Here is a 13,819-nt window from a genome sequence, read left to right on the forward strand (position 1 = left end):
AATACAATTACAACCTACCTAAACATCATTCTATCTTTCTCTATTTTAAAAAATATATTAAATTATTCTTTTCATTTATCCATATAATTCCCCATTTTTGTCTCAAAATCCCCTCCAATTATAATATGGTTATATGTTAAGATAAAACTTTAAGCTATACATATTCTTAAAATATAATATAAAAATATATAATTTAATTTATATATTCAAAGAAACCTCGAAAATTCCCCCCTCCCTCTCGCCCCGAACTACAAGCCCTGCCTCATTAATTTTTTTTATTATAAAAAAAATAATAAAAATATAACATATAATAGAATTATAACAAATTGGAATATTTTTTTTTTTTTTCAAATCTTAATGGGAAGCTGAGACTTCAAAAAAGTTTTAAAAAAAATCTTTCTTAAGTAAGAAAAGGTTGAACGCCAACCTTTGCCTAGCCTTATATATTATATATGGTATTATCTAATAATCATAATAATAACATATATCTTTTTTTTTTTGCAAAATTTTTTAAAAAAGAATCTTTCTTATTTGCTGCTTGCAGTGGGCTTTAATCCGATTTGAGTTTTATCCAAGTTAAATGAATGAAACAATTATACATATTTTGTTAAAGAAAGGTACTTTAAATGAATTTAAGCCCACGACTCATAGGGGAACCTCCCAAGTCAAACTCTCTTCCTGCAAATCATCCCCTGCTCAACTCAAATCTGTTTCTTTTATAACAACATTTAGAACCAATGCAAGCAACGCTCGCACCCTCCAGTTGCTCTCATAACCTCGTATCACTACCCATTTCCCATGCGATACTATACATGATCAGAACAATATCCGTTCTTGGTAGATATCCAGCGCCTGGATAACCTTCTCTATGAACAATTTGCGGTGCAATCTATACCTGCATATAAGAACAATCAAACAAAATAAGCTGGATAACTGTCCAAGATAAGGACATCAAGCACCACATGCAGTAAATACCCAACAAAGATTGCATACTTTATTGCAGCTTCAAGGCTCCTCCTTGCTTCAGGCCTAGACTCTGCAGCAGTAAACAAAGTAATAAAACACATGAGAATAAATTTAATACAGCTCGAGTACTTCGCTTGGGACTATTCCTATCTTCTCCAAAGTTTTCCACTTCTTAACAGACAAACCCAGCAGAAAACCAAGAATATATTTTGCAACTTGCAAGACAAGGAATAGGTGAGGATGGAAAAAAGTTTTCTATGATGACTGCAAACAGATATGTTCAGTAACTCCTAGACTATACCATTTGTAGCCATAATCCATTTCAGAACTGTCAGATGACATCAGGATTTAGTTATCCATCAGGTCAATTATCAGAAACGTAGGTTCACAAGTTAAGAAAACTATTCTTCTCTTCTTCCGTCCAAGAATAGTGAAGTGAATACATGAGTAAAGAGCAAAATCTTTATGCGGTCAACTTCTGTATAGTGCTCGTGAAACTTAATTCCATCAGTTATCCCTACCTAAAATTTGCTGATCTTGCCCTGCAGTTGTGGGAAATTCTGCAAGCATCTGCTGGCATTCTTCTTGTAACTCCTTCGCAGCTTTCCGTTCCATGCTTGGTATGGGAGGGATGTCCCCATCTGACCAAGTGGGCAATGTTCTTGCAGCAGCAATGACCGCCCCATCAACAAAGCTATCCTCATCATAAGACAGTTTACCTGATATGGGACATTATCTCTACTTCGTGAATCATAACAGAACTCTATACAGTTTATTGATATATGTATAAGTGAAATGCTTATCAGGAGGATGTAATATTACTATTGTGATAATAGTCCTCAGGAAGGCCAGATATGTTGAAGACAGATAAGAAAGAATCCAAATGAACCCGTGCACCGCCAGAGAACTGGATAACGTCCCAGGGATTCTGCGCATTTTCATGTCAAATAAGAGAGGGATAAAGATAATATCAAGCAAAAATAACAAATTAAGCATCGCAAGAGTATAACAAAGCTCGGAAGCTGTGGCATTAATTAAAACTCAAAGACCAACCTGAGATGCCAACAGAACTTCTTCTCTTGTTAAACGTTAGCTACCACATAATTCATGCTTGAAATCAAAACAATCTAGAAGCAAATGCTTCATTTAACAAATAATTGATCTGGAGTCAAAGGTGTTAAATTCTCACTAAATATTTTCTGGATAAGATGTGAGAAGACAAAGCAATAGAATTCTTCTTGAGTATTTAAGTCTAATATGATAGCAGAGCATTACCAAGTGACCTATTGTATAAGGGATAAGCTTTTTGTTCATTATTATCGTGTTTTCATTTATTGTTTCTTACTGCTCCTATAGAATGGAAACCAACTCTTCAGCTTTTTTTTACTGGAGTGAAGTAGTGATTAGTCTATATATCATACAAACAACCATGTCTCTGAATATATAAACAAAAAGAGTTGGCATAGAAACTTACTACTTGTGATGAAAATCCATATCTTTGCATGAAAAAGTTATTCATCCGCCCATTCATGTAATTGACCGTCATCTGCACAAACATCATGATAGAATTCGTATCACAATAATGAAAACCAAAGAGTATTCAGCATACAGCTTGTTCTTTGCTTGTCAGAGGCATCGATGATTCCTTAACTCTCATTGGCTATTGGTCATTGATAAGCATCCACCCTTCAGTTTTATCTTTTATCAGTCTTCAGATTAATTTTTCATTACCAATTCCCTTCTCCATCTTTCCGACTTTACGTGTTTCCACAAATAAATGAACAGAAAATAAAATGCTACAGCTCCCTCCGACATCATTCTGGTACAAAATGAACAGAAAAATGCAATTTGAAGACGGTTTCGGCATACAACAACAAAAAATGTCGATATTAATAATGGTAGATGATGTATTGTTCTCCAACAAACACTTCTATTTCATCAAGACATGTAGCAATTTATACCTCATCTCCTTTTCTAATCCGCTCACCAGCATTGATCATCACCTCAAGCATTCGGTCCTTGAAACGCCAGTGGAAAAAACAATTTGGCTGGAAAGAATGGTTCAACATATCTACAAACATGGGAAGATCATATTCTATTAATGAGATTTATAAGGTCAACAAGATCTGTTTTATATCATTTGACATGAAATGTACTTAAAATAGAATGAAACTTAACCATAGTCAGACAACAGAAAAATTCAGGAGTTAGCAAACTTGTGAAACTAGTGGGTTCTAAATTTGGATCAGCTATATGCCAAATCAAAATATACTGATAAATGGTTGATTATCCTTGAGGTCTCTGCAGATGATTCTTTTTGCTTCTATCTTCTTGAAAACCATAACACCTTAAACATTTGTTCGGGCTCAAATAGCTGCCTAAACAAACACTATTGCATCTATCAAACCCTAGTTTGATCAAAATGTATTTCTGTTTATTCCAATTTCACACGAGAGCACTGAGGTCAAGCCATGTGAACAAAGTACCGAACAAGTCTGAAGAAATTTTCATTTGACAGAGGCTAACCAGCATAAGGGACAAGCATATTTGCATCTTGAACTAGGGCACCAATTCTAATTTGCTTGTTGATACATCGAGATTGTGCCATACTCAATGCCCACATGAATCTCTCCGGTTCTCGAGCAAGGCGTTTTACTTTAAGGGGTACGGCCGAGTGCTGACAAAGTTGTAGAGTTAGAACTGGGCAAAGGATCTCAAAAATGCTGGATGATAGAAAATAGAAGTATAAAAGATCATTTGATACCCAATTCTTTTCCCAAAATTCTAAAGCTCGTTTTTGCTGTTCTCTCATGGCTGTAGCAAGTTCCTGATCCTGCAACTCCAAAAGGTCCTCCTGCAATTTGTCAAAGTGCAATAAAGGGGAGCATCTCAGGCAATAAAACAAGGTATTATTAGCTAAAAGGAACTTGGATCCTAGGATGTAGCTGACGTACATGATTGCATGTGTTGCATTAGATTCTATTTCCTAATAATCTTAAAAGTACATCTTGCATAGAACCATTAAACAATGTAAAAGGGTGCAAGCAGATTCAGACCTCTGTAGCTAGAAGCAAGCTAGTACACTCATCAGCACTGGGTAAAAAGTCACCATACAGCTGCCAAAAGTTATCCTCCTCGCAATCAAATGCATATAAAAGAAGACATGCCAACCTCAGGTCCCAATCCGTCTGACATAAATAAAGAAGTATTGTATACATAAGCAACTACAATCATGATCAGAGGAGCTAAATGCGCATGACTAAATAAAGCAAGCTCGTTAAGAAGGCTGAAATGACTCAAAAAGAAGACAAAAAGGAAGTGATTGCGAGTTAAATACGATGAATTTCATACTAATATCGTGACAAAATAATCAAATAACAAAGCATCACGCATTTACCTCGGGATTGGTTGAGTTGATAATGTCGAATATAGGATGACCCACTGGTATGATATCGGGGAAAAACATCCAAGGAAGCTTTTGACTTATAGTTAGCATAAGTTCTAATGGAATCTCCATAATCACCTGAACAGCCAAAAGAATATTGCAGAACCAAACATTCAGGAGAAGCAAATGCAGGAACCATTTGAAAAATGACATTGTGAACAAGACAATGAAATCCATGTAAAGAGAAAGCACATAAAACATTATTAAAAAAAAACCTGGAGAAGGAGAAGTTACCCTGGCACGACGAAGAGGCTCGATGTCTTTGGAAGCATATACTCCAAATCCATCAGGACCTTCTCTGAATTCAATACCGTAAGCTCTCATGCTCCTAACATATCCTATCTTATAGAAATCAGGATCCGCCGGTTCCAACTGTTAGAGGTTATAATGAATAATCAGTCAATGAGGTCTAAGTCCGAATGCAGAAAAGAAAGCATCGAGAGAGAGAGAGAGAGAGAAGTAGAAACCTGAGAAGCAGGAGTAGGTTGGGGAGGAGAAGGGGGTTGAAAGAGAGGGAAAGTAGAAGCAGTATCTTCATTTGCAACTAAAGCAGCAGCAGCAGCAACTCGGAGGGACCTGAATCTGCACTTGCATACGCTGATGGGCGGTGAATGATAAGCATTCGGCTTTGGCGGGTGATAGTTGAAGTTGCAGTAGGGAGAAGATGGATGCAGGACGGAGAGAGGCATTTTTTCGTGTGTGTGTGTGTTTTGTATGAATTATTAATTTAGCAAAAGAAAAGTTATCCATCGGCAGCAGCAGCAGCACTTTGCAGTTGCCTGTAGATGAGGAGTGAGTAGCAGACCAGACCCAGACCCACGCCCACGCCCACACTCGGGGTTTTCAACTTTGCCCATCGCGCCCCCTTCTCCCCTACCCTTAGGGTTTTACTTCTTTTGCTATTCTTTTTATTAACAAATTCTGTATACATTTAAAGTTAAAGATTTTATATGTTTTTAATTTAATTTAATTTAAATAGTTATATACTAGAAAAAGAAATTAAAACATTTGATTCTCTCTATAGTATTACAAAAACAAGATAATTTATTGACTACAGTGGTAGTTTTGATACCACTACATCAAATTATTATAATACAAAAAATGTCCTTCAACTTTTCAATTCCTATTAAATCAACTACTTAGAGGATGCTTGGCTACGCTTTTCTAAAATATCTTATACGAGCTTATAAGATATTGAATTTTATTTTAAAAATAAGTTTCTAAAGTGTTTAATAAAATAAAATGTAAAAACATCTTATAAGAGATTAAGGTGTTTGATATAATAAGGTTTTTAATTTTAAAATGACTAAAATGGATATTATACCATTACAATAAAAAATATTATTATTTTTTACATATTTTATTTTTAAAAAAATAATACATTTTTATAAATAGTACACATTAGATTAATTTCAAATAAAAATTTAATAGATAATCTTTTTATAATAACAAAAAAAAATATGACAAATTATTACCTAATTTTTTGAATAAATATAGTATATATGCACATTCATACTAGTCGAATATTAATATAGATATAAAATTTATAATTCTTTATTAATTCAATAATTATTTCTAGTCATATAATTTATAATGTTTTGAATTTATATTTTTCAGTAAATATAATATCACTACCAATCTTATTTTCAGTAAATATAATATCAATATCTGTTGTGCATTACACGGAAGGTATTTAATTTTGACTAACGAATGAACTTATTTTGTTAGATAAAAGCAAACTTAAAGGTGCTAGATGTAATATTCAAAATTATAAAGAATTTATGTATAATTATATCAAAATTTAAGAGATAAAGTATAATTATCCCGGTGGAATTATTAGTAGGGTACAAAGGCTGAAGAAAGTGAACCCTCAACCTCAAACCCTGTAATCTGTATGTTCCTCTGTGTGTGTGTGTTGTCTGCTCACCTAAACCATCTTCTCTTCTCTTTTCTCTCTCGCCGCTTTTCTTTCTTTCTCTCTCACCTCACACTACACCCCAATATATAGTATCGTATATGACAAATACATAAGCGTATGCATCTATCTATCTCTAGATTTGGTCGTGTAGTGTTAATGATTTTGTATTAAGTAATAAAATAGAGTTTGCAGAGGCTGAGGCAGGGACAGGCACGGGTCCAACTGCAGTAGGCGGCGGCGGGCGGCTCTCCGTTTTACACACTCTTATTCGCCATATGCACAAATCCCCTAATCATGTAAGTTTCTTTTTCTCTCACTCACTCCTCTGCATAATCTAAAATCCCTACTTCTTCACAGGTCCCGAATATGTGTCAAAAACTTGCCAAAGTATGTTGCAGAGGACCGCCTCAGAGACTTCTTCTCTCAGAAAGGGGAAGTCACCGATGCCAAACTTATGCGCACCAAGTAAACCCTTACCCTTCTTTCTTCGACAACCATTTTTTAAGTGTGTTTTTTCCTATTCATGGGACCAATTTTAAATTATACATTGGTGCAGGGATGGGAAGAGCAGGCAATTTGGCTTTGTGGGATTTCGGACAGACCATGAAGCCCAAGAAGCCATAAACTACTTCAACAAGTCTTTCATGGATACTTGTAGAATTACTTGTGAGGTCTGTCTTTCTTTGCTGCTTCATGTCCTTTTCGTATTTGTTTATGTTTAGGAAATCAACATGATTTTCAGATGAAAAATAAACAACACAAAAGAGAAATTTAGGAGGTCTGTTGGATAGGAAACAAGTTCTTCTTAATTGCCCTATTCCAATTGTAGTTATTGCTTAATCATACATAGGGTAGTATTATCGCTGCAGAAAATCAAATTAGTGAAAAAACATTTCCATGTTTACTGTGTCCTACTTTATAACCATCAATCATATTGACGAGAAATAATTTCATTGCAATTGGCACCATTACAACCCCAGTCATGAAAAGTTTTTGCAGCATATGCAATGATTTGAATCCAATTGCTGTGGAAACATTGCCCCCTTTGGCTGTCTCACTTTACCTAGAATCGCGTTTGATACTAGTCCCTGTTAATTTAATTCTTTCAAGCACACTCTACATACTTTCAGTTTGATAATAAATACTTGTCCAAAGAATTGAAATTCATTGTGCTGATTGTCGTCAATCACTAATAGGACTTTTATGAAATTAATTTAACATATGCATGAAGTAGCTGTTGAAGGTTGTGGGCTAATAAATCGGATCTTTTTTCCGAACCTGCAAATGATAGATTATTACTACCGAATGCCAGAGTATTCGCCTTTCACTTAGTCCTGACAAAAGGATAAAAACTTGGTTACATCATAAACATTAACATGCAATGACCTTTGTATGGTCGTAGCCAGATTGCTCGGAAGGTTGGAGATCCCAACATGCCGCGCCCATGGAGTCAGCACTCACTGAAGAAAAAGGAGAATTCTTCTGAAGAAGAGAAGAGAGTAACCAGTTCAAAAGATTCTAAAACCGTAGTCCTAGAAGGGAAAAGCAAGAAGAGTAAGAATAAGAAGGATGATGAGAATGATGACCCTCAACTCCAAGAGTTTCTTCAGGTCATGCAGCACCGTAGCAGATCAAAATTGTGGGCAAATGATACACTTGCAGCTCCTTCACTTGAGCAAAGTGAAATAGCATCAGCGAATAAGGTCCAGATGACAAAAGGACGTGGAGAGAACTTAGATGGAGAGGATACTGATCTTGAGGGAATTAAGGGAGAAGGAACTGTTTTATCAGAGAAACAAGAGGCAGATAAACCAAACAATTTGGTTCATGATGAAGTTATATCTGACATGGATTACTTTAGGAGCAGAATTAAGAACAGATGGTCAGATTCGGAAAGTTCTGATGATGAGGGTAGTACTGATGGCAATGAGCATGGCGATGGGGATGATGATGATAGCACCGACTCTCAGAACAAGAGTAACCATGGTCCTCTTCAGGATACCCTTGAATTTGATGTTTCCAGAGGGGAGGCTGAAGATGGGTCTTCCGGAGAACATGGTATTAATAACTCAGTTGACCCTTCGTCAAGTCAAGAAAACAAGAATGAAGAAGTTCTGGAATCTGGCCGTCTCTTCATCCGTAATCTTCCTTACACTGCCACGTATGTACCATATTATTCGAGTCCAGTGTGGTGTTGTTTTCTTTCCCTCTCTCACCATGAGTGTGTTTATGCTATATAGTTCTTTTTCCATTTTTTGACACTTTTTGGCGCCCACAGTGAGGAGGAGTTGGAAGAGCACTTTAGCAAATACGGCACCATCTCTCAGGTCCATATTGTCATTGATAAAGATACAAGACGCTCTAAGGGAATTGCTTTTGTTCTCTTTGCTCTCCCAGAATCTGCTGCTAGGTACTATCTCCTGCCAAAGCTAAAAGCATAAAGTTATACATTAATAGTTTGCTGCACGAGCAGCTGCTGTAATGTGCATCATTAGGCGTTGTCTCTGTTGGTGATCAGGCAGATTATATGATGTGGAAATTTGTTTTCTATCATTAATGTGTTCAAGAAAGAAATCAACATAATTGGTATTGTTTAAATCTTGGCGCTAATTTATTCTCAATTATACTCGTAACTTGTTTACATGAACTTGCTTTTAGTCGAGGAGTTCCTTCTTTTGTGGGTTTGTATACTTGTATCCTTCTGTACATAGATTGCTTGAGGAACTGGCCTCAGTTTGTGCCCTGAGATTGTTTTACATCATTTTGTCACATGAAAACTAATTTCCCACCAACAGTTTTCTCTGATATCAAAGGTTTATTAGTAGCATGTTTTTTGGTTCATTTGTGTTGTTGAGTATTTTCATGTCACAGTCATGAATATGTTTATATGTAATTGTATTAGCATTGCATGTCAAAATGTTGATGTTTTATGTTTTCTTGTTTCAGGGCTTTGGAAGAGATGGACAGCTCAATTTTTCAGGGAAGGTTATTGCATGTCATGCCTGCTAAACAAAAGAATCTTTCTGATACACAACAGTATGCCTTTCATCATATATTCTGAATTTTCGCTACTTGCATAGATTTTCTCCAGTTGTCTCAGCAGTCAGCAGTGAGAAGTTTATATTTATCCTGAATCTAATTGTACAGATCCAATGATGCTGGCAGACAGTCTTCAAAAACATTTAAGCAGCAGCGCGATGCTGAAAGGAAGGCATCAGAAGCAAGTGGAAACACACGGGCATGGAATAGTTTATTTATGCGCCCTGATACTGTAAGTTAGTGAATTTTCATCTGTGCCTTACTGGCCTGCATGGGATAGTTTAGTGCATGCCGCCTGATACTCTAAGTTAGCAAAGTTGAATAATGAGCCTTGACATCTAGGATTAGTTGCCCCATAAGTCATTGCAGATAACACTACTAGGAAGGTCAGGTGTAAGCTTGAATACGTTTCCCCTCCCTAAAACTCCCTTCTCAAAGTTACTTGTGTGAACATTGGTCCAGTGTAAGTCAGGATATATTCTCCCTTTCCGGAACCTGCCTTCTGCAGATAATTTTGGTACCTTCAACGCATTCTTTAAAAGGGTGATTGAGTTGCTCAAGCATGTAGTATTTGATTTCTATTTCGGAGGTAAAAAGATATGGTATAATAACAGCGTAGTTATTGTTCTATTCTTGCCCTTGGACTAATAATATGACCCTTCATGCACTAATCTCTGTCTGCAACACAGCATGCATTTGTGGATTATCTTCTTAGCGTGCTCTATCTTCTGATCTTCTATTTTGATTCTTCATGTTCTAGGTTGTTGAAAACGTTGCAAGGAAATTTGGTGTCAGTAAAAGTGAATTACTCGATAAAGAATCTGATGATCTTGCAGTGAGAATAGCATTGGGGGAGACTCAAGTGATTTCTGAGACGAAAAAAGCTCTATCAAATGCTGGGGTCAATATTTCCTCATTAGAGGAGTTTGCCGCTGGTAAAACTGACGGTCTAAAAAGAAGCAACCATGTTATTTTAGTGAAGAATTTACCTTATGGATCATCTGAAAGTGAATTATCAAACATGTTTGGGAAATTTGGCAGCTTGGACAGGATCGTCTTGCCTCCTACAAAAACCTTGGCTTTGGTATGGATTCCATTTGTTTTTTTTCTTTTTCCTTCTTTAATGATTTGCCCTCTCATTTCTTCTGCTTATACAACATTTGTTTCTGAATGAATTCGGTATTTCTTGCTTACATTACTCAAGGCTATATATTAGTGATCCTTCTTTTGGCAAGGTAATTTTTTATTGTTTTTACTCCTTTAGTTGGAGTCTATACTGTTTATTCTTGCTTATCTTCATCTGATCAATGTTGTGTCTAACGACTCGGATAGATAGATAGGAAATTGTGATGGTTTTATGACAACTTGACTAGTTTGAAAAATGCAACTATGTCTTGATACATGAAGGAAAAATTTCATGATTCATCAGTTCCATCATTTTTGCTACACCATGTGCAACATAAGCAAGCACTTGCAATTCTTTAACTTTTATCTTTGTGCCTTGTTTAGCCAGTGGTATTATGCTGTTATTTGTTGTAAATTCAAAAATAATTTATGCACAATATGCAATGGGAAAGGGAAGTTGATGTTTGTTCAATTTATACATATTAAGGCTGATTGCATACTTTATTGAAACTTTTGAAACCAGGTTATCTTTCTAGAACCTGCTGAAGCTCGTGCAGCTTTCAAAGGTTTGGCTTACAAGCGGTACAAGTAAGTTGATTTAGTAGTTCAAAACTTCAAAGTTTGTACTACTTTGGTTAAGGGTGTAATATTGGTTTTAGCTGGCATCCTAATGGAACTTTAAGTGCTGCATTTCACTCATGGGCTATCAGTTGGTAATCTTCGTTCTAGGCTTTCTCAACCAATATACAGCTTAGAGTTGTGTGTAGTCACTCATGTGCCATGACTGCACCAGGTTTAATGCACCTGATTGTAATGTTTCAGATGTCAGGATGAATTAAAATATATTATTGAATGAAGACAGGATATATGAGTGAAGGTGAGAGAACATGATACAACATAGAGCAGTATCACTCCGACCGCCAAGTGGAATGGAGACAAAGATTGATACAATTTTTTTTCCCCTTAAGATTCCATTTGTCTGATACCAAAAAGTTCATACATGATATAAGAATTTTAGATAATTCTGACTTCAGGGTTCTACATTCTATTTTCTCTCAAGATCTTTATTGCCAATTAATATTTTCAAGGTGGGGGCTTGTTGGTTGTGAAGTTGATTAATTATTTTCTTCGCCACAGGGATGCGCCGCTATATCTGGAGTGGGCACCTGGCAATATTCTCAGTCAAACCTCACCTGCAGGTGATAATAAAGTTGTGGGTGAACATGATGTCAAGAGAGCTTTGCTTGAACAAGAAGTTGAAGAAACAGCAGATGCAGATGTAGACCTAGATAGAATTGAGGTTATTTTGTACTCGGTGTATTTTTCTATGTGGTCTTTTATTTATTTTTTGTATTCTTCTATGTTGTTACACTTGCATGCTGGAATGGTCTGCTTTAACCTTGATTTCTCCTTCTAAAGAATGGAAAATATGCTCATGTTTGCCATTGTATGGCTTCTTTTCCTTGGCACCTACAGTTTCCTGATCATGATTTAAAATTTCTGCTACATATACCTATGATTACTGGAACCAGAACCTCACTTTGAAATAGGATCAACCTTTTTCTTCTCTTTCTCTCACTTTTGGGATGAGGCTCTGGTGGAGTTGGAATTTAGAGGGTGGAGACTTTATTTACCTTTCATTTGGGGGGTGGGGGGAAGAGGGCAGGTCTATATGAAGATAAATTTTATTTAAATATGAAACTGTGATGAGATTTGAGGGAGAAAAATAATTTTGCAATTTCTTTTGAAATCATACGTAGAAACTATTACTTGCAGAATTTCACTGTTTCTGATTATTTTTTATAAATGCTTAGTAGTTGAAGATCCGATATATCAAAGAACTGTAGTGGCAAAACCAAATATGAAAATTCTGAATGCACTCCTTCCCCTCATGATTTCTACTGTTGTGGTTTGCACTAGGTTCTCGGAGACTGCTGCAGATTACCCTGCTGTAGTACTATGTTGCTAGAAAGGATAGGAAGTATTTTTCTTTTCTATAAAAATTTTCTCTAATTATTGCTTGAGTAGTCGATCTGCAACATTCATGTGTTTAAAATTCTTCAAGATGCTCTGGTTCAGAAGTTTATTCTTTTGATGTCTGTGCTGCAGTCACGCTCATTATATGTCAAGAACCTGAACTTCAAAACATCCGACGACAGTGTGAAAAAGCATTTTACAGAACACATGAAGGGAGGAAAGATACTAAGCATCAGGGTATAATTTCTTGTCTCAGTTTCTGCTTTGCACTCCGAATTGCCACATTCTCTATTTGCTTTTCTTGATGTTTTTGTTTCTTTATGCTGTTGTAGGTGAAGAAGCATGTAAAGAATGGGAAGAATGTTTCCATGGGATTTGGTTTTATAGAGTTTGATTGTGTTGATACTGCAGTGAGCGTTTGCAGGGACCTACAGGTATTATTTTGTGCCTGCTAGATAATTTTGCTCTGCATCAGGCTCATAAGATTAAATATTTCCTTTTTCTTTTACTTTCAAACTACCCTTCCCTGCCGTTTCGATTGACACACCTTTTCCTATTGTTATGTCAGGGAACTGTTCTGGATGGGCATGCCCTCATATTGCAACTTTGTCATGCTAAAAAGGATGAAGTATTACCTAAAAAAGTTGAAACTGACATAAGCTCAACAAAATTGATAGTAAGGAATGTAGCTTTTGAGGCAACAGAGAAGGATCTTAGACAATTATTCAGTCCATTTGGTCAGGTATGAACTCTCGTCTTTTCTTTTCCATGATAATACGATATACATTTATTTCTGTTAGTTAGTCCTTTTTTGTTTGCCATGAGAAAACGATTCTTCTCTCATTAAATTCTGAACATTTGATGTTGTATGCTGCAGATAAAGAGTTTAAGGTTGCCGATGAGGTTCGGTAAGCATAGAGGTTTTGCATTTGTAGAGTATGTGACGAAGCAAGAAGCTCGAAATGCCCTTCAAGCTCTTTCAAACACACATCTCTATGGTCGTCACTTGGTATGTTAAGTTGTAAGATAGAGTGAAATTGAGCTAATGCTTGTACAGTGGATTAACGAATTATTGATGGGGTTGGCTTGCAGGTTCTGGAGAGAGCTAAAGAAGGCGAGAGCTTAGAGGAATTACGGGCTAGAACAGCCGCACAGTTCACAGACTCAGACTCAGCTAAGTTATCAAAAAAAAGGAAGCACTTGACAGTGTTGGATGAAGGAAATATCAAGTTTGAAAGAATTGCAGAATAGAATAGTTTAGCTACTTGTTGAAGTTTTTATTCTTTGTATTTTGGAGATGCCTGATAGTGGGAGACTGAGTTAAATGTAGATGTATTTTTGATAGAGTA

The 13,819-nt window shown here is 36.1% G+C and overlaps 2 protein-coding genes across 3 annotated transcripts; one reads left to right on the top strand and one right to left on the bottom strand.

Moving 5' to 3' along the window:
* On the bottom strand, nucleotides 560-5,292 carry LOC105175909 (protein PLASTID TRANSCRIPTIONALLY ACTIVE 14). The gene is made up of 12 exons (XM_011098553.2): nucleotides 4,879-5,292; nucleotides 4,646-4,783; nucleotides 4,364-4,489; nucleotides 4,023-4,154; nucleotides 3,731-3,820; nucleotides 3,493-3,643; nucleotides 2,928-3,037; nucleotides 2,441-2,512; nucleotides 1,789-1,894; nucleotides 1,488-1,685; nucleotides 994-1,036; nucleotides 560-895 (listed from the first exon to the last, which is right to left on the bottom strand). Exons 1-12 carry the CDS (start codon nucleotides 5,098-5,100, stop codon nucleotides 817-819), a joined length of 1,467 nt encoding a protein of 488 aa, XP_011096855.1. The 5' UTR covers nucleotides 5,101-5,292; the 3' UTR covers nucleotides 560-816.
* LOC105175910 (multiple RNA-binding domain-containing protein 1) lies at nucleotides 6,271-13,819 on the top strand. 2 transcript variants are annotated; one of them, XM_011098555.2, is made up of 15 exons: nucleotides 6,271-6,625; nucleotides 6,687-6,794; nucleotides 6,886-7,000; nucleotides 7,736-8,490; nucleotides 8,608-8,739; nucleotides 9,276-9,365; nucleotides 9,477-9,600; nucleotides 10,129-10,452; nucleotides 11,017-11,081; nucleotides 11,631-11,793; nucleotides 12,603-12,707; nucleotides 12,803-12,904; nucleotides 13,039-13,212; nucleotides 13,348-13,479; nucleotides 13,563-13,819. In XM_011098555.2, coding segments are annotated over exons 1-15 (2,550 nt in total). In that variant the 5' UTR covers nucleotides 6,271-6,623; the 3' UTR covers nucleotides 13,722-13,819. The 2 variants fall into 2 exon arrangements, with proteins under 2 accessions (XP_011096857.1, XP_020554084.1); XM_020698425.1 differs by lacking the exons at nucleotides 6,271-6,625; nucleotides 6,687-6,794 and having other exon boundaries at nucleotides 7,732-8,490.

The sequence above is a fragment of the Sesamum indicum genome, linkage group LG12 (assembly GCF_000512975.1).
Source record: "Sesamum indicum cultivar Zhongzhi No. 13 linkage group LG12, S_indicum_v1.0, whole genome shotgun sequence".
NCBI lineage: Eukaryota > Viridiplantae > Streptophyta > Magnoliopsida > Lamiales > Pedaliaceae > Sesamum > Sesamum indicum.